The sequence below is a fragment of the Acartia tonsa genome, chromosome 4, assembly GCF_053477335.1.
Source record: "Acartia tonsa isolate MP-2025a chromosome 4, ASM5347733v1, whole genome shotgun sequence".
Classification (NCBI taxonomy): domain Eukaryota; kingdom Metazoa; phylum Arthropoda; class Copepoda; order Calanoida; family Acartiidae; genus Acartia; species Acartia tonsa.
Window position 1 is genome coordinate 14,272,639 of NC_137263.1, and position 24,834 is coordinate 14,297,472.

Consider the following 24,834-nt stretch of genomic DNA (forward strand, 5'->3'; position numbering starts at 1 on the left):
TCATCTAGTGAAGCGCCAGATCGGCGCACCTTATATCAATTTTTAAATCTTAATGACATAGGCGAACCAGCGCACCCAGTGCAGTGGCGGGCCTCTTGCGCGGCAGTTACACTCGCTTAGTGTAACCACCATGCCAGATCGGGGTGAACCGTATTTAATAAATAAATCTTTTTTTCAATTAGTTTAATATTTTATTGCAAAACAATTGTAAAAACATTTCTATAATTTTTTTAAAAATAAATTATATATTGTTTTATTATAAAACAATATATAACTTTAGCCATGTGAGTACGATTTTTTATATAAGATATTGTACTGACACAGCTAAAGTTATAAAGTTGTACTGGCGCGGATCAGACCCAACCAAAAATCTTTTAAAAATCAATGTTTTTTAGCAGTGGCTGTAGCCATCTCCAGCCCACCTCTAGTGCACCCCGATCCAGTTCACCACTAAAATGATTTAAAGATCCAGCTCAGTTCAAATCGTGTCTCAACCAACTACAGCTGTACCATATACAACAACAAAAGTTTATGATTAGGGGGAATATCAGACTATAACTAATTACCATGGCCAGTTTAGGACTTTCAGACAAAGGTTGTGCATCCATCAGCATTTAATTAACTAGCAGATTTGCCCCTAGTCTCTAGGGGCTTTGCCTCAAGAGGCTTAATCAACCTAATTTTTTGTATTTCAGATTTGAGAGAATTTTTTAAAAATATTTTTTTTTTTTGGGGGGGGGGGGGGGGTCAGTTGATCCCACTATTTTAATTTTAGTTAAAAAAGAAATTTTTTTGAGGTTGGGGAGGTATTTTTTAATTTTTTGGGGGGGTTGGGGATGTCCCATCCTACCCCCAAAGAAAATAGCCTAAAACCACCACAGGACCAGTAGGTATATTCCCTGAAGAGTAGAATCCAATTGGCTCAGTGGTTACCAAGTTCTTAAGGGAAAGACGGACAGACAGACAGACGGACATATTAAGCTAATTTGTATTACAAAATAGCAGATTCGCCCCTAGTCTTTAGGGGCTTAACCTCAAGAGGTAATTTTTAAAAAATTAAGTATTTCGGGTGCTATTGTGGTATTCGGCACCCCTCGGCCCTGATTTTATGGCAACCTTGCTCCCAACTTGTGGGCGGTCCGAGGGACCTCCCCTGAGTAGGAGGTGGGGCCATTTGAACCGCCCCCCCCCCCATGTATTAAAGTATTTATAGTTTGACAACCCTATTATGTTTAATCTGATTATCTTGCTTTTACCCACCCCTTTCAGGGATGGGGGATAAATGTTGCCTATTATGTTTATTGTATGTATATATCTTTAACCTCTGATTTTAGTATTAATTATTGTTGCAGTATCACACTGCTAGGTGACAAAAAAAATAAATTGTTGACTATTTACTAAAGAATAACCATTAAAAATTAATACATTTATTCATTAAGTTAAAAAAAAACATAGATATCACACACATATAGTCAAATACTATAATCAAACATAATTAAAATTAAAAAACTAGAAACTCAGGCTTCTAACTCATGTTGAAACTGAAAAAATATTCAGTATAAATAAAATTGCACTAATAACTAAAACATTTCAATAATTGATCCAACAAAAAGATTTGAAACATCTACAACTAAAATTGTACAGCAAAAAACAGTGTACCAACCATGATTCTTAATAACAAGAATCTATTTATAGTTATAGATCAATAAATTGGTTAAATCAATAAAATAGATAAAAATTCAATAATATACTATAAAACTATGTACTAAGACTTTTGTCAATAACTATTAATCAATTCAGATAAAATTACTTTAAAATATGGATTAAGATTGACTTATTATTCTCAAACCAAAGTAAACATCAAGTTAATTTTACCATAGACAAATAAATAGTAATTTGTTTAGAAAAGCATTAAAGACAGACTTAGAACATAACTAAACAAATAACTTGATAATTCCTACCTTTAACTGAAATTTCTCAAGATAAAAAATCACTGATCAATCTCCTTTATCTCACTATCTGGAATCTTTTTTTACAGTATCACTAAACAAGATAAAAAGCATAAAATTACAATATGAATAGAGTAAAAAGTCACAGATAAAATATAAATAAAAAGTTTCAAACCAAATAACTTAGCTAGAAAATTGACACCAAAAATGGGTACTATTTTTCTAGGAAATTAAATTGTTAAAACCAATATTTACATATAAAAATAACTTTTATGTCTATTCAATTAATACTAATCAAGATAAAGTTAAAAATGATCTAAAATAATGACAATAAATGAGAATGATAAACTATTACTGCTGTACACTGTATTTATACTGGCTATTGTTTACCTTTTTCCAGTTATATCAGCTGTTTTAATTAACATAAAAAATGACTTAAAAATTCATAAAACAGGCTTAAAATATGTAAAAATATATGTTTAAAACTTCTAAAAAATCATTTGAATTTTAAACCATCTATAAGTGAAATAAAAAGTAAAATTAAATAAAATAAAAAATAGGCTCTTTGCAATAAAATTACCTGTTTCTCTTTGCATCTTTCTACTAAAAATAGAATTAATTAAGAATTAAACTTTTTGCAATATTATCAAATAATACTCTTTGCATTTTTCTACGGCTTTTATTAAAAAATGAAATTAAAGTATAAAGATTAAAGTATAAAATAAGAATAAAAAAATGTTCGTTTTTTTAAACAACACATAAGCTTTTGGAATAATCATATAGATTATGCAACACTGGCCGCCAAACAAAGAAAAAAAAATATTTAGATGAAAGAAAATCGATAAAAATAAATAAAGGTAAAAAATACCTACCTAGTAAAAATTTATAAAATAACTTACCTACTTGATAAAAATTTATAATAATAAATATACCTACCTGGTAAAAATTTAGAAAAATAAACATACCTACCTGGTAAAAATTTATAAGAATAAACATACCTACCTGGTAAAAATTTATAAGAATAAACATACCTACCTGGTAAAAATTAAAAAAAATGAATAAAATTAATAGAAATACCTACCTAGTAAGGTTGTTTTCTCTGTCTTCTCCTTTTTTGATGAGCATGATGGAAGGTTAGATGTGGATCCTGAATTTTCATTGGGTAGTATATCTTCTCCATGATGGCCTTGATTTTTTGATAGTTTATCTTGGATCCAAATGAGAAATGTCTTGGAGACCTATCCTTGGGAATGACACTGACTTTGTTTATCCAACCAAGTATCAGGTTTGGATTTGACTTGGCTTCATTTTCAATTATATCCCAAGCATTACCACCTAATATAGTCAGAATTTCCCTCAATTTTAAAGACCTTCTCCAATCATTGAATAAGTTTTGAGTGAATTCATTACCATCAACATCAACATCAACAAATGGCTCTTGACCTTCACGAAGCTTCATTAACTCAATTTCAGTAACTTTCATTCTCTTCATTACAGGATCTTTCAAACATAGGTTAGAGAAACCATTCTGTACACAGCCTATAACTACCTCATTCACTACTGGAATTGATTTCATTGGAATCTTTGTAGTGATGTTATTATTATTGGAACATTCATCAACCATATTCAGAGACTCCATCTTATTCCTCACTGTACAAACACCTGGATCTTTACTTGTTTCATGATCAGCATCATCAACTATAACATCATCACCTATCTCTTCAGCATCAACTACATCATCATCATCATCAATTTCAAATAACTCTGCGAATAAGAATGGTTCCCTGAATCTATTGACATTTGGTATCTGCATATCTGCTCTATCATCAAGAAGTCTTGCTAGAACAAATTTTCTATATTCTAAAATCATTCCCTGGTGATAAGTAAGATTCTCTTCTTTCAGCAGATGATAACCAGTACAACACACAAACATCCCACAGTCTACCCCATTAAGTTGCTTTGGAGCATCTTCAACATACCTAGTGCTGGATACATCGATCTTGGAACTTTGGAGAACCTCTATAATTTTATCTAACATTTCCTTTGGCTCCTCCATAAACAGACTATCATAATAAAACAGTATATCACTACTAGAATATTTTACTGCCAAGGTCCAATGATCTTTCTTTGCATAATGAATTGGAAAGAGAATAATCTTCTTGCTTTCTAACTTGGACAGCTGTTTCCTAAAGGTCTTTTTTGCTGCTGCCACACCATCCTCTCTCATAATAACAGTACTAAAAAACGTTGAAAATATATCAACCTCTACTTCTACAGTTGAAGCTTTTTCCTTTAAAAAACATTCTATTATTTCCCCATTCAATTTCTCCATGGGTTTTAGTGTTAAGAGATCTCTGACTTGAAGCTCTATTCCTGATTTCTTACAGACTTTCTCTAATACATTTTTCTTATTCAAAACAGTACTTATTTTCTCCATAGTTAGATAGTCAATTGATAAATCATCATTAGATGGAAAGTTGATGGGATTGGTACTTTCAAATATTTTTTCATTCTGGTACTTCTCTGGCTCACCAGAAGATAGATAGGATGGAAAATTGTTACTTGCAAACATTTTTATTTATTCTGGTACCACTCTGACTCACCTGAAGATAGATAATTCTGTTAACCATTCCAATGAAAAAAACACTTATTCTCTAACCTGACCTTTAAGATACCTGAACTTCAATAAAGTCAAAAAAAACATTGACTTATCTATCATAAAAAACAATGATAGCTTATTACGAATCAATTTTAGTCACAAAAAAAAGTGACAATTATCACACAATAACGGTGATGAAATTGATGTTTAAAAATCACGCAAGAAAGTGCTGGTAAAGAAGGTCATAAAAATAATAGTTATTGAATAAAGTTAAATCTTTCAATTGATAGATAACCAGAAATTATCAATCCACAGTTGTAAAACCCTATTAAATGTTACATGGAGTAACTGTTTTTTGCTGTACATACCAAAATAAATAAAAATATTAAATTACAAAACATGAAGGTTGATTTGATTTTAAAAATAAAATAAAAAAATCTTTTAGCGCTTACATTTATATTACTATTTACAAAAAATATTTACAAAAACTTTCTTTGATCAGAAGCAGCCAAATAATGAGATTCAGTGTTGAAATCAATTTCATCTATGCCTTTGATCAATACAATATCTTTGACATTTCTGTCAATGATCCTGTTGACAGCTTCAGTAGCATTACGATAAAGAATTCTGACTTTATTGGTCCGACCTTCAACACTGGTCTCTACTACTCTTCCATAATGATATTTTATATTTCTTGCACGATCTGCTTCTTTACTGACAAATAACACAACATCTTCTACAGTTGGAGAGTTCTCCTTTGTGTATCTAACTCCAGGGATGAAGCGATGCACAAATTCAGCAAGTAGATCTTGAAGTTTCTTATCTGTTTCAGCAAGATCATCCAGAGCTTTAACAGGATCTCCCTCAAAATGCACAAAGGAGTCTGGACTTCTGGAATTATTTCTACCTATCAAGAAGTTGTTTGGGGATATCAAACTATACTCACCTGAGCTTGTTCTATCGTCCTGATTTACACATATAGGCAGACCGTTAATTGTAGCTGCAATATTCATTCCAATTGTCTCCCATGCAATAAAGCTGTGTTTTCTTCCAGTCTCACCTGCTTTCTCTAATAGCTCCTTCAGAGCTTTACATTTTGACTCAATACGGCCATGTTCTTGATGGGCTAATGGTGTATTGAAATCAAGTATCACTTTCTGATTATGCCACAACTGATTTTGTAAATCTCTAAATGATATTCTAAGGTCTTTAAGCTTGTGAAAGGCAGATTGATTATCTAATACCAGATACTTGAACCAGCCATATCTTGATGCAGATCTTGTCAAGGCTTGCACTATGGAAGTCACTGACAAGTCTTCAAGAACTCCTACTGCAACACCTCCAGTGATAAGACAACACTGTATAAGAAAGTAACATTTCAGAACTGATCTCTTCTTGACAGTATCAAAAGCTTGAAAGTTACCTGCGATATCAATAGTCGTACAAAAGAATGGTGGGGCTCTCATCAATGAATAGGTAGCTTGATTACCTGTAACAGGAACAAAGTGCTTTTTCAGAAGATATCTACATCTGGGACAGCTTTCTCGGATGTATTTCACCAGCTTTCTCAATTTTTCTACACTTATGATTCTAAGAATATTTGACATAGTTCTTTCAGTACCAGAATGGGGTGCCAACTCCCAGTGAACATACATACATAATGCATATGTCAAAGAACTTGTATTCAGAAATACTGGTTGCACAAAATCTAAACCATCAATTAAGGGATTCTGTACCGGATTGTTTATTTTGATTTCTGGGTGTGATAATCTGCCACCACCAAACAATACACCATCTTTCTCAATGTAATCATCAAGCTGTCTTTCATTGAATTGAGTCTTTACTTCTAAAGTGCCTAATTTGCACATATGATGCCAGGCAAGATAAAAGTCTAAAGGAGAGCAGACAACTCTGGAGTTTAGGTGAAAACCTTTGGTGCTGTCATAAGGCTGTATTTTGTTTAATCCAGTAGTTTTGAATGAGTTAATGACAGAGCATAATTTGCAGTTTATACTGGATTGACCCTTACTCACATGGACTTTATGTTTTACTCTAATGATGAATCTGAAAATTATAGCAATGATGAGAAAGGATTTCTTGAAACCAAAGTATACAAGGTCAATAGGGTATGGACTTTCATTCTTTCTTCTCACTACATTCAATCTTGAGTTTTGGTATTTCCTTTTTACCTTGGGAGCAATTTTGTAGATTGCAGGAGTATTCATATCATCATCTTCTAGAAGCTTTTTGCACTCACAATCATTAGAATCTTTGCATGGCATCGCCTGTTCATCAATATCATCAAAGAAGTATGAATGAAACAATTCTGATTCGGCAGAATACCCTTCCACCCCACCAGAAGCATCTGTAAAAAAAAGGTCTGCTTCAGCAGGTGCTATTGGATGAGATTCTTTGTCTATGATTGTTTGTTCATCCTTTGAGAGACTCTCACATATTTCCTTGTATGTTTTGATAGGCATTTCATCTACTTCAAGTCTCATCCAAGGATCACCATCATGCCATCTTGTTCCAATCCCAACTTCATCACATGTGACATTACCACGGGTTAGAAGATCACTAGGATTGTTTGTACCAGAAACATGATAAAAGCAGTCTGCTCCAAATAACCTGTGAATGAGCCTAACTCTAGCATAAACAAATTGCTTAAGTTTGTTATTTGGATTACAAATCCAACATATGGAGATAGTGGAATCACTTACAAAGAGGATTCTTGAAATTCTTGAACCTAGAACTTTGGATAATGTAAAAGCAGTTTGTGCTGATAAGGCAATACCTTCAAGTTCATTCCTCGGTATCGAGAAGTTCGTTGTCCTGGATCTTCCAGTGATTAGCTGACAACTATATGAACCATCAGTTAGCTTGAACCTTGCGTATATACAACATCCTGACATTCTCTCTGCAGCATCACTACAAGCAATCAGCTCCATGTCATTTGGATCTACTGCATTAACTGGAATGAATGCACGAGCACATTTGACATATCTTGCATTGTGAATCATCTTAAGGTTACTTAACCATCTTTCTCTATGCTCTGTTGGAATTGCAGCATCATAATCAAGATCCTTAAGTAGTTGGAGGTCAAGCTTTAATCTTGCTTTCAGTGGCTCCAATAGACCAATAAGGTCGTACATCTCCAAGGTCTTTCCGAGCAAGATCTTCCTGGTTAATATCTTACCATCAATAAGCCTTTCAACATCTTCTTCTGTCTCAATATTGAATTCATTAGGTTTCTTGATTCCACGTCTCTTTGGATTGAAGTTCATGTCACCACTGTTAAGCATCAGATAATCATCAAGAGAGTTCCATTTGTAACCACAGAAAGTAGTATATACACCATCAGCGGATGCTTTTTCAGAAGGTGATTCTCCTGACTTGACTACAACCTTAAGAACAAAACCACCCAAAGGTAACAATTCTCTTAACTCATCGATCATCCTATCACGTTCATGCAAGTCATTTGATCCATTACTTGAGTCATCCATGTAGGTATAGGAGGTCAAGATTTTGTAGGCTAATGGATATTTATCTTTCAACCTACTTGCTATCTCTTTTAGTGCATAAGTACACTGATTGGCAGCGCTTCTGAGTCCATACATCAGAGTCAGTATTACCCACACCTCTACAGGATCATTCTTGTTTAATGCTTCACTGAAAAGATATAAGGAATATCTATACATTTCAGGTTTTAACTTAAGACTGTTAAACATTTTTGAGATATCACTCACAAAAACATGTGAGTGACTTCTCCAGTTTATCATGATTTGATAAAGATTGGTCAAGCAGCAAGATCCTTTAGCCAAGACATCATTGAAGGAAGAGACGGTGGGGTCAACCACCAGGCGTGCAGGGGTGGATAAGGACCCCGCTTTGAAGACAGAACGCCAACAGAAATAGTGGCGGAAGTTTGCACCTAATATTTGATTTTGTATATCAGTTGGTAGATCTTTGAGAGGAATGACATAACCTTTCTCATGCAGTTCTTTGTTGAATCTGATAACACTGTCCTTGACATCTTGAGACTTCTTGGTTTGAGCTTTGTATACATTTTCTGCCATTTTAAAATTATCAGTCTGATTGTTCCATTTTTTACACAGGTAATCATCTGGATTACTGATAAATGGGTATACACAAACAGATTCTTTCTTGGTGATATTAATATCAACACTCTTAGCAATTAACAAGTCCTCAGCTGCATCCTTAACAGATACTGCTCTGAGTTTTTCACTTTGAAGACATTTCAAACAGTCAAAACAATCTCCACATCTGAAATCCACAGTGCAGCCAGTCATCTCATCCTCTAAATAAGCCTTTTCCAATCCTATTGAAGTTTTATAAAATGAGAAGTTTTCTTCTACTGATGTTTCTATAGAGGATTTGATATTTGATGAAGCAGTATCTGACTCTAGTGTTGACATTAGAACATTGAAGCATGTATCAAACTCGTCACTACCTTCCTTAATTGGACTAGGAGCATGATTGAAAATATTTGATTTAGGAGTATCATGAATAAACTCAGGCTCTAATTCTCCAACTTGCATTGCAGCCTCAGTTATATTATCAATATCATTTGAAGCAGGTATGTTGAATTTATCTATTGGGGTAATGGTATTACATTGAAGACTACTTAATTTCTGTTTAAAACATTCTCTTTTTGGAAGAGTCTTGTTAGTAACAGGATTCACAAACATCTTCATGTCCCTATAGACATCGTAACTAGTATGGAAGAAAGAGGAGAATGGCTCCTCAATCTTAGATAGATTTAGACTATTGTAGGCATTCTTGATACTCCAATGAGGACCAGCAAATATTATGCTTGATCCAAAAATATCTTGAAATTGAGATCGCCACACTTGTAATCCTGAATCAAGCACCATCACCAGTGTAGGAAATATTAAGCTTTGCCGTATCCCAATTATTAATTTAATGTCGGAGCCACCAATTGAAACAGGTAGTGATTCCTTAGATAATGGGGATGAATTCTGATGATGTTTGAACTCTTTACCCATTTCATGTAGATCCACAGTAGGCAATTTCTCAGATATATTTTCCATTCCAAGTAAGGAAAATGTATGATAATTACCTTTGATGTCAGGACCAAGTGTACATTCATACAATGGATTGTTGGTTGATACTATTCCACCACCAGCAACCCTGAAACTTTGTGGTCTTGTATCTATTATACTCATTTCTACTTGTTCAGCAAGTTCAGCATTTACAGCTTCTCCACTTGCACCACTGTCAAACATAACCAAGGTTTGTTTACCACAAATATTAAGTAGTTGCATTGGGTAGATCGCGGCATCCTTTGAATCCTTGTTTATCTTGAAGGCAACATCACTCTTGGGGATCAGGCATCCATTTGTTATATCAAAAACATTAGTATTGTCTCTAGTTTCAACTGTTGAAGACTTATTAATTACTGTTAAGCGTTCAGCTGACTCATTGTTTGTAGAGATAAACATCATAGTGACAGCTGTTCCACACTCATAACCAGCCAAGAAGTTCTTTAAAGATTCAAGGATCTTGGGATTTGTGTTCTTGTGTTCTCCACACAAGAGGACATTCCGCTCAATTCCTTGAGATGCACAAAAGCTACAAGAAAGTAAGGTAGGTATTTCCCCTTTGTACTTGCACTGACCTGGGGACTTTTTCTTACACACATACAAGAAACAAAGATTGCACAAACCTCTTTGATCAGCAAACTTTAACCTATCCTCAGGTTTCATGTTTAAGAATATAGGACACTTTCCAGTTTCACACTCCGATACCTTTTTCTTCATATCTTCATGTACAAAACAGACTGTCTTTATAAACTTTTCCTTCTTAAGGGGTTTGGTCATCATTATTGACTTAGTAGATTTAACTGCTTGCTCCTTAGGCTGATCATTAGCAACTATCATGACTGAATTAGTAGTTTCATTCTTCTCCTTTTCTTTTCGATCAGTATCCTTTTTGTTATGGAAAGGATCCTTTCTCTCTTGATAATTTTCAATTGAAAATTCAAGTGAACTCAGATTAATCTTCATAATATTCAGAAGAAGTTGAAATGCTCTTTTACCTGACACAGTTTCCAAGCCATTAGTATCTCTGTCCTGAACATATTTTTCGGCAAACTCTTCCTGTAGGAATCTGGGAAGCAAGGCAGACAAGTCCATAACATTGGAATGGGAAAATATTTCATTTTCCATACTAGGGTAGTCTTCTACATTTAAATCAACAAGAGATTGTACTTGCTCTAGAACTTCCACATAACCTCTGATAAACTCTAGCTTTTGTTGTGGACTAGACTTGAAATTAATGTTGGGAAGAGATCTTACTTGTGACTTTTTTATGGCTAATAGTCTATTAACATCACCATATTTAGTTACAAGACATATCTTCATCTTTGCGAAGTCATCATTGATATGTCTGACAGCTCTTTTAACTTCGTCATCAAGATAGTTACTAAAGAGATAATGTTATTTTTCTTCAGTAGTAAATCCTCTAGAGATTATTGTAAACATCTTGAAGAATTCATAGACATTACTCTTTACATCCTTGTAACCAGTGAACTTAGCAAGTTTGAGAGGTTCTGAATATTTTCTGTCTGAAGTCATATGAAGGTTTTTTTCATGCATCAAATCTTCAAGCCTATCAAGCCAAGAATTAGATTCGGAGAAAGCATCCACAGCATAATTCTTCAATTCCACACAATTATCAGAAACATTCTGTACTTTCTTCTCTAATTTTTCATTTAGATCTTTCAGTTCAGGTTTCCTACTCTTATTGAGGGCCATAATATCAACATCACAAAGTTTGTTACTAATCCTGATTTGAGTTATTTTTGCAATTGACTTGATGATCTTTGCCAATGCCAGCTCAGATATATTGCGAGATTCGAGATTGAATGTTCTCCAGGACTCTTCATTGTGCGGTTCACTTTCATCAAGACCAGTAAATCTTACATTCTTATCAAAGCCACTGCTTGTAATGAAAGATGGTTGAGTTGTATTATGTAAATTGGTGATGACTGATTTCTGATTAGAGTGTAATGAGTTTGTCATTCTTGAAAAGTTTGATCTTGATGGATCGATGTTGTTTGAAAGATTTCCAGCAATAGGAATTGATTTTCTTCTTACTTCTGGTATGGAAGAATACCTAACCTGAAATTGACTTACCTTATTTGATTCATCTTGATCATCATTTATAACCTCTTCAATATTGTATTGATTAGAGGTTGAGCTACTCATTGATACAACATTCTTCTGTTTGGTCCTTTCAGCAACTGCTACCTGTCCCAGTTCTTCTTCATCATCAATAAGTTGTGGTAGACGCTTCCTGAGTGTAATATTATCAGCACTAGATCCACCAAGTTTGTTGTTTCCATCTTCTAATCTCTCTGATGTAGCAATTGGAGAACACCCATTGATTTGCACTTGAAGAAGATCCACAAATTCAGCATATTGTTCTTTGAGTGTTTCAAGCTGATGAATTATGTCGCCAACTTCTTCACTTACACTCAAATCTTGCCAGCTCTCATAAGTATCAATGTTCCACATGAACTCATAGTAACTAGATAGCCTCTGTTTATAAGATTCAAGATTGACTTTCTTCTCCAGAACAAATGCTTCAGATGCAGATTTTATTTTACTATGATCAAACAGAGATGCTTTAGCTGTATATCTTCTAATAGACTTTTTCATAAATTCTATCAACTTTTTAGGATCATGTCTATAGATTTTCTCAAGATGGGAAGTCAATTTTTCCTCATCTAGAATAGCAGACATGTAACTCATATTTAAATCATCATGACTTAAATTAGGAGTTTGTTGACCTTCTCTGTCAAGAGATTTATTTTGGTCAAGTTTTAATCCTAAAAGGTCATCCATATCTGAAATGTATTCTTTAATTTAATAGTCAACAATTAGATTCAAATCTACATTTCGATTTAAAGTTTCAATGACATAATAGACATAAAAGTTATTTTTATATGTAAATATTGGTTTTAACAATTTAATTTCCTAGAAAAATAGTACCCATTTTTGGTGTCAATTTTCTAGCTAAGTTATTTGGTTTGAAACTTTTTATTTATATTTTATCTGTGACTTTTTACTCTATTCATATTGTAATTTTATGCTTTTTATCTTGTTTAGTGATACTGTAAAAAAAGATTCCAGATAGTGAGATAAAGGAGATTGATCAGTGATTTTTTATCTTGAGAAATTTCAGTTAAAGTTTCAATGTTGCAGTATCACACTGCTAGGTGACAAAAAAAATAAATTGTTGACTATTTACTAAAGAATAACCATTAAAAATTAATACATTTATTCATTAAGTTAAAAAAAAACATAGATATCACACACATATAGTCAAATACTATAATCAAACATAATTAAAATTAAAAAACTAGAAACTCAGGCTTCTAACTCATGTTGAAACTGAAAAAATATTCAGTATAAATAAAATTGCACTAATAACTAAAACATTTCAATAATTGATCCAACAAAAAGATTTGAAACATCTACAACTAAAATTGTACAGCAAAAAACAGTGTACCAACCATGATTCTTAATAACAAGAATCTATTTATAGTTATAGATCAATAAATTGGTTAAATCAATAAAATAGATAAAAATTCAATAATATACTATAAAACTATGTACTAAGACTTTTGTCAATAACTATTAATCAATTCAGATAAAATTACTTTAAAATATGGATTAAGATTGACTTATTATTCTCAAACCAAAGTAAACATCAAGTTAATTTTACCATAGACAAATAAATAGTAATTTGCTTAGAAAAGCATTAAAGACAGACTTAGAACATAACTAAACAAATAACTTGATAATTCCTACCTTTAACTGAAATTTCTCAAGATAAAAAATCACTGATCAATCTCCTTTATCTCACTATCTGGAATCTTTTTTTACAGTATCACTAAACAAGATAAAAAGCATAAAATTACAATATGAATAGAGTAAAAAGTCACAGATAAAATATAAATAAAAAGTTTCAAACCAAATAACTTAGCTAGAAAATTGACACCAAAAATGGGTACTATTTTTCTAGGAAATTAAATTGTTAAAACCAATATTTACATATAAAAATAACTTTTATGTCTATTCAATTAATACTAATCAAGATAAAGTTAAAAATGATCTAAAATAATGACAATAAATGAGAATGATAAACTATTACTGCTGTACACTGTATTTATACTGGCTATTGTTTACCTTTTTCCAGTTATATCAGCTGTTTTAATTAACATAAAAAATGACTTAAAAATTCATAAAACAGGCTTAAAATATGTAAAAATATATGTTTAAAACTTCTAAAAAATCGTTTGAATTTTAAACCATCTATAAGTGAAATAAAAAGTAAAATTAAATAAAATAAAAAATAGGCTCTTTGCAATAAAATTACCTGTTTCTCTTTGCATCTTTCTACTAAAAATAGAATTAATTAAGAATTAAACTTTTTGCAATATTATCAAATAATACTCTTTGCATTTTTCTACGGCTTTTATTAAAAAATGAAATTAAAGTATAAAGATTAAAGTATAAAATAAGAATAAAAAAAATGTTCGTTTTTTTAAACAACACATAAGCTTTTGGAATAATCATATAGATTATGCAACAATTATTCCCATTTATGCATTGACCCTTTTGTTGTATTATAAATTAGTATCTTGTGAGCTCTGAATAAAGTAACATCCAATTTATATTCTGTTTGTTATTTGGTGATATATAGAGAAGCACAGCTTCTTTATAATTACACTTGTCCACGTCTGTTCACACTGCTGTAATACCCGGACTCGGGAAGCAGCTGATAAACTGCGGCCGCTACCACACTATCATTTATTTTGAAGTACTTTCCCCCAGATAACAATATTTTTTAAGGCGGGGGGAATTTTCCCACCCACCAAGAAAATAGCTTAAAACCACCACAGGATCAATAAGTATATACCCTGAAGAGTAGAATCCGATCGGTTCAGTGGTTACCGAGATCTTAAGAGACGGACGGACAGAGACATCAAGCTACTTTGTATTATAGATCAATTTAGAACTGGAAGGTGCCAGGGAAGCATTGATCAAAATAACATTTAAGCAATGAGGAAAATAAAAAAAAAACAGAAAGTTCTAAAAAATTCTAAAAAAACAGTTGCTGTACTTCCGCGCATTTTATATCAAAAATCCAAAGGGACACTGGGGAAAAAGAGAAAAAGGAAAGTGGCAAAACAGACGGAACGGTTCGGGGAAAAGTATCGTACGATACTCACGTCACAACAGAGCATGTCGGACCATACCATCTGTTCACATAATTGATTCTCAAGTCTGCGCTTTAAAATGACGTCTTCACTAAAAGAAAATTTAAAAGTTCCATTCTTTTCTCAGGATTAGAGCTAAACTTAATTTATCTACAAAACTTATACTATAAAGTAATAGGTATTTTTTAAAGGTGAAGCTTTTCCATAATGAGGGCCCTGACGTCTGTATATATAACGGTCAGCTCTTTTCGTTGATTTAGACATGTTAGAATTTTCCTAGATTTTAAACTTTAATTGCATGATGATAACAGTTATGGGTACGATTTAGAAGCAAAGCAACTCTAAATCGTTAACCCTTAAAGATCGGGCCCCAATTCCCACCTTAATAGATCGGGGGGGGGGGGGGGGGGGTCATATTGACCCCCCCCTCTCTCTCTCGGCTCCTGTTACAGTTAGAGACATAAAATTTTTTCTGGTGGTTCATGTGTATTTTTAGAGAAAATTACTTTTTCTAGTCATAGCGGTCAGACCGCTCCTTAGCCGCTTTTTAGCGGCCAGCCGCTAAATATTAAGACAGCTGTAGAGCGGCCAATTTTGCAGCTAGGATGACCAAGTTTTAGGACGAACTTTTATTTTTCATAACAAAAAAATTACTTTTTCTGTTCATCGCCGAAAAACGGCAAATAACGGAAACCCCCATTTTCGGCGGTTACGGCGGTAAAACGGCGGATGGCGGCGCTAATTAATATTTTTATCTGTTTATTGTTGCTCAAGGATTTACCAAAAAAATGTATAGGTCTCTAGCTGTAATAGAAGCCACGATATTCATGATATATGTCTGTAGTAAAATCGATCATAAAGTCGGTCAGGGAGCGGTCAAACGGTCATAACACCACTTTTCTCAGAAGGTCATTGATATCTAAGTATTCACCAAATAAAATTTAGGTTTCTACCTTATACACATAGGTCAAAATGTAGAAATAAAGATTTATTTAGAATTTTTTCTAAAGGTGCCACCAAACCGACTTTGACCGGACGCCACGACCGACACAGACCAGATATCCTTATAAGATCAACTTTTGCTTACGTATAGTTACTAAACTTTAAAAAGTCATGAAGTCACAACTCTCTATCTTACCTACAAAAAAAAATACATTGAAAAAACTAGAGGGGGGGGGCTCTTTGACCCCCCCCCCCCCCCCCCGATTTGTAAGGGTTAACAGAAAGTCCGTACGTTCATTTAAAATATGTTTATTTTTTAACATTTTGACAACATTTATTTGTATGAAAAATTATCCTATTCATCTAATTTTTGGAATAATGATTCTTAGGACAACAAGGTAAATTATTACTCCAAAGTCCAATTTTATTGCATCTTGTATTTACACATTTTTGCAACAAATTTATGTCCATTTTTTTGGACTTACGTATTAATGTTCTGCTTTGTTCTGACAATCTACAAGAATTATTGTTTGCTTGTCCTTCCTTTTTGTTTTAGAGCTTCGCTTTTTTTTTATAAGATCTTTATTTAAGGGGCAGGCTTTTTATCATCATGTCTGGCAGTCTATCTGTCCAGTTGAAGCTTATATGATCTTTATAAAGGCTGCTGCAAACGTACGTTGTTGGAAAGTATAGATTATGCTCTTACAAAATTGTAACAACCGGAAAAGAAGGCCTAAAAATAATCTGGAGTATTTTGAATTATGCACAGTAATTTCGCAGTAAACATAAATGCGCAAAAAAAAATTTTAACGCGCTTTTTCTTCAAAGAGGCTTTCCCTGTGCTTAATTTGCTATTGCATATTATTAAAGGCCTTCTTATGCCACTTAACACGGTAAGCGGTCACGACATGTACGTTTAGTCGTTTGGCAGCTGGAAGCCTTTAATGTTCATAGACTTTTGGAATTAATCATTACAAGAAACAATTTACCGTGAATTGCAACTAGATCCATCAACATTCTGATAACTTAATTGTGTTTGTAATTCTGTGTACGAATTTGTGTATGTGTGTGTGTATTTTTCTGTGTATGCTGTGTATTAGTTCGTGTAGGCTTGTGTGTTTGTTGAATGGATATATTATTACTTGGATGTTACATCAGATTTTAATGTTCTCTGATAAAGTGTTACTCGCAGCGGGCTAAAATATCTATGAACCCCATTTACCAATTCATCCCATCGCCCTCCCCTCTAAATTGTTGCCCAATAAATGAGTTTCATGTTAGCAACATAAATTAATGCAATTTTCCCCTGTCATAATATCCACCTATATTCTAAACATCTGATGTATGTTATGTCCAAATCCAATAGATATTATTGGTAAATGTTGCGTAAACTATTCTTAAATCTTTATCCAACAAGTGATAAATGGTTTCTCGGATTATTTGCTGAAAAGATTAAAATCTTTCTGTTTTCACATTTCTCTCTATCTCTTAGTTTTAGTAGCGAAATTTCTCTAAAACACAAATTGTCCGACTATCTGTATGGCTTAAAGAAAACGTGATTTTCTCGTCTCTACATTGTTTTATTGGTCGGTCTGTCAAATAAAAGTATAGGCATAGATGGATAATCCAGACAACTACCTGGCCCAACATGCAGAGACCCTTGCTAGCAAATTGCTTTTTGTTCTTATTTCCTACTCTATTAGCTGAGACCCAATATACAATCGGGTCCCTGCCCTGAGGGGAAAGTTGCATATAGTTCATGCCTTCTCTTTTTTTTAACTTTAATGGTCTGTCGGTAATGCTATAAGAGTCAATTTTGGTAGAGAAAATGAGTTTTACTTGAAACGATATTTATTGTAACTTTTCTATAACTCACTTTTTTGGTCTGTCTGTCATAATGCTGCGGAGCTGTTAGGAAATCTAATTTGTCTTGGCTTTGCAATGAAATTCGATTCTGAAATAGGTTTTCTGAAATTTCTTTGATTAATAAGCAGCTTTCTGTTTAACTAATTTTGTCAGTCCTTGATAATTTCCTTGATTGTTTATTTTTTGTGCTACGCTACTTATTTATGTTTGCATCCTTGTTTCTTCTTGTTGCATTGTCCTTTCTATTTTCTTTCTCTCGCTTACCTATTCTATCTCATTTTTTTAATTTAAACAAATCCATGGCGAATATTTTAAAGACATTTTATTATTGTTTTTTTTTATAAAAGCGTTGCTTCCAGGGTTCGTTAGCCTCAAGTTGACCACCTGTAAGCCTCAGGGAAATCAACCTAATACAATTTTAAAAACTAACTGGAAGTCTAAATCTGGCCAAAATATGACAATCCCTCTTTTCAAAAAAAAAAAAAAATGTAAAGCATCTAAACGAATTTAACTTTTAGGCTTTGTCGCGTTAGCTGGGCGGCTGCCAAGACCAGGTTGCTTCTCTGAATTAAGTACTGTTCTTCTGATTTGTTGGGCTTCTTTTGGTATTTTCATCTTTGCTGATAGTATCCTAAGCCATATAAAATCTCCAAATATATCCTAAAAGTTAAAAGTTTAATTTTTTAAGTAAATCTTCACTAAACCTCTTAAGTGATATATATATTTACTAGCGGCTGCGCCCCTAATATCTAGGGACTCTGTATTCGAAGGGGTATGGAAGGGGCCAAAAACCATCCAATGACTTAAATCTAAAAATAGCCTACTTTATGTAACAGCCAACTTGTCAACATTATCTCATGATTGATTATTTAAAAGTACTTGATAGATAACCAACCCTTTGAATTTTGATTGTACGACATTTTAACTATGCCTGGCAATGCACTCAGCCTATTTATGCCTTTGAGGCATTCCCCACATGTAGATTTAGTTTTAAGGTTGTGTGGTGAACAGAGTATAGGTATACCTAATTAAACGTCTTTGGTATTACGCGGCCAATAAGAACATAGAGATTATTGTATTCAATTCAATTTGACTTGACACAATATTTGCTATGAAAAATATTTTTAAAAAACATAAGGGGTTTCATAAGGTTGATTAAGTCAGGTTTTTTTTTGCATTTTTTGTCATATCAGTAATTTTTTTCTTAGCAAGTGATGAATCTTCCCTCCTGCACGCCTATTGTATATTAAAATTTTGACCACCAACATTTTAATTCATAATCCATAATGATCCTACCTCCTTCTTTTCTTAAATTAATCGAAATATATAATAAAGACATGTATAATCACGAAATCTCCTATTCTAAAATGTTACTTTAGATTTTGAAAGAATTTAAAATTTGTTTACCTTTTACTTGCAGTTAATAGTTTCAGGGAAGCCTATTATTAGCCTACGGCATATTATAGGCTAAATTTTCCCTGTCAGAACTTGAGATTTTCTTTTGATATGCAATTTCATTTATATTGACTTACATAGCTTTAAAAAATGTTCATTGCTGATCGTCATGCTATTTCTTTTTTACCCTCCCCCCCCTAAATAAAAAAAAAGCTTGGACGTCCTTGCCTCTATGATATAAAGATTACCCTCCCCCCCCCCCCCCAAAGTTTTTCATTTTCTATTTTTTACCACCACCACCCCCCCCCCCCCCAAAAAAAAAGAAGCTTGGACGCCCTAGTCTTCACCACTAGTCTTAAGAACAAGGACAAACCATCTATAGATGTAATCAAACAGGATACATTATATCAATTCACCTTTTAGCATATGAATAAAACTTTAAAGCCAAAAAATCAAAAATATATATTTTTTTTATTTGATGTTAACAATGACATCAATCGGCTGTCAACGATGATTCCTGCATAAAGGTCGACTGACACATTGTGTATGTGTGTGTGTGCTTGTGTGTGTGAATGTGTGTGTATGTGTGCGTGTGTGTGAATGTGTGAGAGTGTGTTTGCATGATTGATTTCAAGCATTATTTGAAAGATGGGGATGATGGTGGTGTGCCATCAGTTCCACCAAATAACCATGTCCATCAGTGCAAATTTTTATTACAGACAAATAATAAAAATAAAATGTTGTCTAAACCAGTTTTTTATAGCATCAATGATTAAACAACTATATAAAGCAAAATATCTAAAACAATGTTAAAATTGTATAATTTTTAAATTTTAAACTATGATATTTTATTCTAATAAACCATATTTATTAATTATCATTTAAGTCTATTATCAAACTGGCTAATAATATATTATTGCTTAAGGAAAATTGGATAATTATCTTTTTGTGGTTTTATTATCATTTGTTATATGAATTTTGGCGGTTGTTTTAGACATGTCATTTGGTGCAGTGATGAGACACCATGGCTGGTGACACTATGACATGTATGAATGAGTAAATCAAGGATAAGACCTTTTTATAATTCCTACAATTATATTTATTGATCATTTCAATTCTATTTTGTAAAGTAGCAAGTATTTATTTGTTCGCTAACTACTGAACCAATTGAGATCTTCATGTTAGGGAAGCTTTTTATAGGTCCTATCCTATGATTGCTTATACTATTTTGTTTTGGATAAGAGTCTCAAAATAGTTTTAGGCTATTTTTCTGTTCAATCCTTTCCCATTGGAATACAGATCCCTTAGATGTTAGAGACGCAGCCTGTAGTTGTATATGAAAAAGGGTGTAATGTATGTTAATAACAATTTTAGAATTGTCCCATCGATTTTAAGCTTTACAAAATAATCTTAATTTCAAAATTTTCGTCCATTTTTGGATGATTTTAAAGCAATTTTTACACTAAATTTTACATAATAAATTGTCTCATTAATTAAAATTTTGATGAGAGTCCTGGGACGATTGGACATAGAGTTACATGCATTAAGGGCATTTAAAGCATTTTACAAATTATTATGGATTAAACACTGAACCTATATGGTTCTCCTTAAAAGCTTCTGATATGTCATGTGAATGTTTATAATCGCCTCTAGAAAAAAATTAATTTTTCTTTAAAAAATACATTTGAAAGTGGTGGGGTAGACCCTCCCCCCCCCCCTCCTAAAGGGGCGTAGCCGCTAGTGATAGTATGTTTTAGTTGTAACATAGATAATGTAAAGCCAACATTAATTTTTTAATATCGTTTTGAATAGATACAAATTTATTTTCAACTTTTAATCAGGAGAATAAAGTTCCAGGTAAAGTTTGGTCAACTTTTCCAGGGATTTACAGGGATAAGACAATGGCCGATAAATTTATATACATCTCCAAAGATAATACACAAAATTACCCCTTCTGTAGATTACATATAGTAGTTAAAACGTTTGGACATTTATCTTAATGAGCCAACCAATCCAAATTCAATAAATATCCTCACAGTTGATAAGCCAAAGCATAAGAAAACATCATTATAAAACTTTGGGGACTAGTGTAATAATCAGCCCAATGTCCCCCTCCCTCCCTGTAACTTTTCTAATATTTAGGGAGAAGAACAATAGAATGTTCTCTAAGCTTCTGGTTAAAGAAGGGATATGTTATCAGGAAAAAATATTGTTCCTATCTTTTTAAAAGCGAAGCTTTTCTATAATTAGGGTCGGTCCGTCTGTACGTCCGTCCGTCACGGATAGCTTTTTTCGTTAATTTAGGCATGTTATAATTGATTCCTTTAGTAGTTAGTTACGATGTAGAAAGCGTAGCAACTTTATAATCATTACTCAAAATGTCCGTACGTCCATTTTAAACATGTTGATTTTTTTACTTTTTTAACAACAAATTTTTATGTGATCTAATCATCCGATTTATCTGATTTTTGGTATAGTGATATCTGGAACAACAAAGTATAATGTTTTAAGCGAAGCAGTTCTATAATCAAGTCATAAAAATGTAAGTATGTCCATAAACATTATTCTGTATAAAGCAGTTTTTTAACAAATTTACTTACAATTTTGCTTCGACTCTTATACTTTTATATTCTGATTATTCAGTTCTGACACTAAATAGGTGTTAATGTCCGTTTGTCCTACCGTTTCAGGTCTTCGCTTTTATGGATGTTGTCATCCTTGTTTCGCATTAGAAATGACTACGATATATGTTGATTAGATTTGATCAACCGCTGCATATATTGACTTTTAAGGGCAACGTTTATTGGTCCAGTTTAAGGCTATTTTTTAATTTAAAATAGCAAGAGTGTTTTTCCTCGTTTATTGTAAAATTGTAAAAGAATAGAGGGGGCATGGGTTAAATAACTGTATGTTCACAGAGTGGGGACTCTGTGCCAACTATCAATTGGGTCTTTGAATATCAGCCAATAGCGTCAGAAATATTAACACAGCCAGTCGCTACAATAGAGCAGAAAGCAATTTGCTAGCAAACGAAAAAGGTCCCACCACTGGAACCAGGTAGTTGTATGGGTACATTTATTCCAAAGAGAAATAGTTTTCTACAGATGTATTATCCCTTCCATTCTACGTTGTAGAGTCTTGATATCCTCGCCATTGTTTTACCTTTTACTTTAATCTTGTCAAAGAGAATATAAAGTTTACTGGTAATATATGTATAATTTTAAATGGACCCCCTAAAATCCACCCCCTTTACCATATCCCTCCTCTCCTACTAAATGAACGAATTGAATAACAGTTTGAAATAACAAGCAAAATATACGGACAATCATTGAGAGATTTAGAGAAAGAAGAAATTTTAAAAATGTCATATTTGGGTTTAAGTATTAGAAATACAAATTGAACAATTTTCTCCTTAACGACAGAAAGACAGACAGAAGGACAGACAGACATCAATAAAGTAGCTTCGGTACTAAAAGCAAATTGGAATACTTTAAGAAGAAATAAATAAGGGAGGGTGGGGGTTTTGTGGTCCATTTTTCTGTATTAGGGATTATACTAGCTAACTCGAAAGACGAGTATTATAGGAACTTCCCACACAAAATTAAATAATTTAGAACAATCTAATAATTAGACTTTCAAATTTTCATTTAAAATAAATAGAAAACTAAAAATTAACAAAACTGAGTTGAAGAAAAAATAATTGTTATTTTTAAAAATGGATACAAAGTATCAAAATGAAATTGCCCGTTGTTCTGAGCATCCAGTATGTAATTTACTTTGACTGTCCTCAAGCCATCATTCAAAATATAAATAACTACGGGTTAAAAGTTTCGTGATCTTTTTCTCCAATAAATCTATTCTTCTTTAACAAATGCTTTTTAGATCTATATATCCATATTCTTATACATGATTTTTTTGTGCTTCGCTACTTATTCATGTTGTTTTTATTCTTGTTTTTATTGAATATTGAAGCTTTTACATTAAGATTTTATTTTTAAAGCGCTGCTTCTCATTGATGCTAAATGTCCAGCTCCACCACATGATTGTTGTCATCCTTGTTTAAGATGAGAAAAATTAAGGTAATTTTTAAGATATAATGCTCTCACACACACACAAGGACGTCAAAGTTTTTTTTTGTTAAGAGACGGTTAATACAAGTATTTTTGTGGAAGTTTTTTTTTTGGGGGGGGGGATGGGTTAAATGCTCGCCAAAAAATACCTGCCCACCACAATTATTTTTATTTTTTAAGTTATCAGGGAGCTTTAAAAAACAAATTTTGAGGGGTTTTAAAAGATTTTTTGGAGACGCCGCCCCTACACAAACATTAAGTGCTATCATTAAATGGTATGGTATGTAAACACAGAACATGAAGAAAAATCCCCCGGTATAATTCTAATTTGCTGTAATGTTTACATTCACTTCAGGGAATTTCAGCACTAATTGTTTCTGGGAGATGAGAACTAATATTGAACTAATACAGGTCTTGATCCCCTAGTCTCTAGTTTTACATCATAAGTAAAGCCCTCTAAATCTTACTTAGTCTAGAAGTGAGAAATGTATTTCTTGAAATAATAAAATTTTGGTACTAGTTTATTCCGAAGACTAAAAGATCTCAGTAATTGCTTGACTGATTGGAATTTGTATATAAATAAGACAATTATTTTCTGATATAACCAATTTTTTTAAAGTGTAAAATGTATATTACATTAAGTGGCAAATGGTAAGGTTTTTTTGTTTGTTTGTCCGTTATGATCTCGCTAACCCCTAAAATTATTAAGTTATCAATTTTAGGAAATACATGTCCTGTGGTGATTTTGTTTTAGGATTTTTAATTTTTAAATTTGTCTTGTAATGATTTTAGGCTATTATCCTCTCCCCTCTTCCTTCCAATACAGAGCACCCGGAGGCTAGGGTTACAGCTGTAATTAGTAATAGGATGTTTGTTGCTATGAGTTAAAGATCTCGGCAATGGCTGAACAGATTCAGTGCTGCTTGTTGAAAAAGCATTTTTCTGGTTCTAACATGTTTTACATAGAATAGGTTTTAAAAATGACAATTTGGTACCAGAACCTTAAAAGTTTAGGTAAAAACGTCCCATTATGTAAATATCTATGGACATATCATTAGCTAAAGTGTGGGAATATTCACAGTAATATTTTAGCACCTATGTCTTGCATTATCACAACAAAATATAAATGATGTTCATAAATATTTTATTAATAATAAAGAATGCTTTACATTAAAGTGTTCACCTAATTTATAAAAATAAATGGAAAAAATCTATATATATGAGGGTTTTTACATTAAGGTAAAAAAACTATTTGATTAAGTTTCCCATTATTTTTTAAAATTCTTTACTATTTAGATATTTAACAAGACCGAAAACGGCTTACATGCAAAGATGTAATACAAAAGTAAGAACAAAGCAATTCTTTACAAATAATTTAAAGATCTTATAAGTTTTTAGGTCTTTATCAGTATGAAACACAATTTTGCTTATGTAGCTAGGTTTCATAAATATCACATTTTCATCAAGGAATAACAAATATATTTCAATATAAAATGCGTTAACATACAGCCAGACATACTGACTGAGGAAAACTAAAACTAGAATCATACATTTCCTATTAAAAATGATCTTACCCTTGGTTACATAATCAAATGAGTAAAAATATGGATAATTTTTAGGAATGCCTTTTAAACAGATTTTAAATGTTTAGATCTAGTGGCTTTCCAGTCCTAAAACACTGCAGAATATATTTTTTTTTTCCAGTATGGCATCAAAACATATTGATATACACTGGATTAGAAC

General features: G+C 32.6%; 2 protein-coding genes across 4 annotated transcripts in view; one reads left to right on the plus strand and one right to left on the minus strand.

The window, feature by feature from the left end:
• Nucleotides 1–24,834, plus strand: part of Uch-L5 (ubiquitin carboxy-terminal hydrolase L5) — a 294,886-nt gene that overhangs the window by 147,212 nt on the left and 122,840 nt on the right. The window lies entirely within an intron of this gene.
• Nucleotides 2,966–4,792, minus strand: LOC145318236 (uncharacterized). Its single transcript, XM_080159566.1, has one exon. It carries the CDS (start codon nt 4,519–4,521, stop codon nt 3,031–3,033), a length of 1,491 nt encoding a protein of 496 aa, XP_080015692.1. The 5' UTR covers nt 4,522–4,792; the 3' UTR covers nt 2,966–3,030.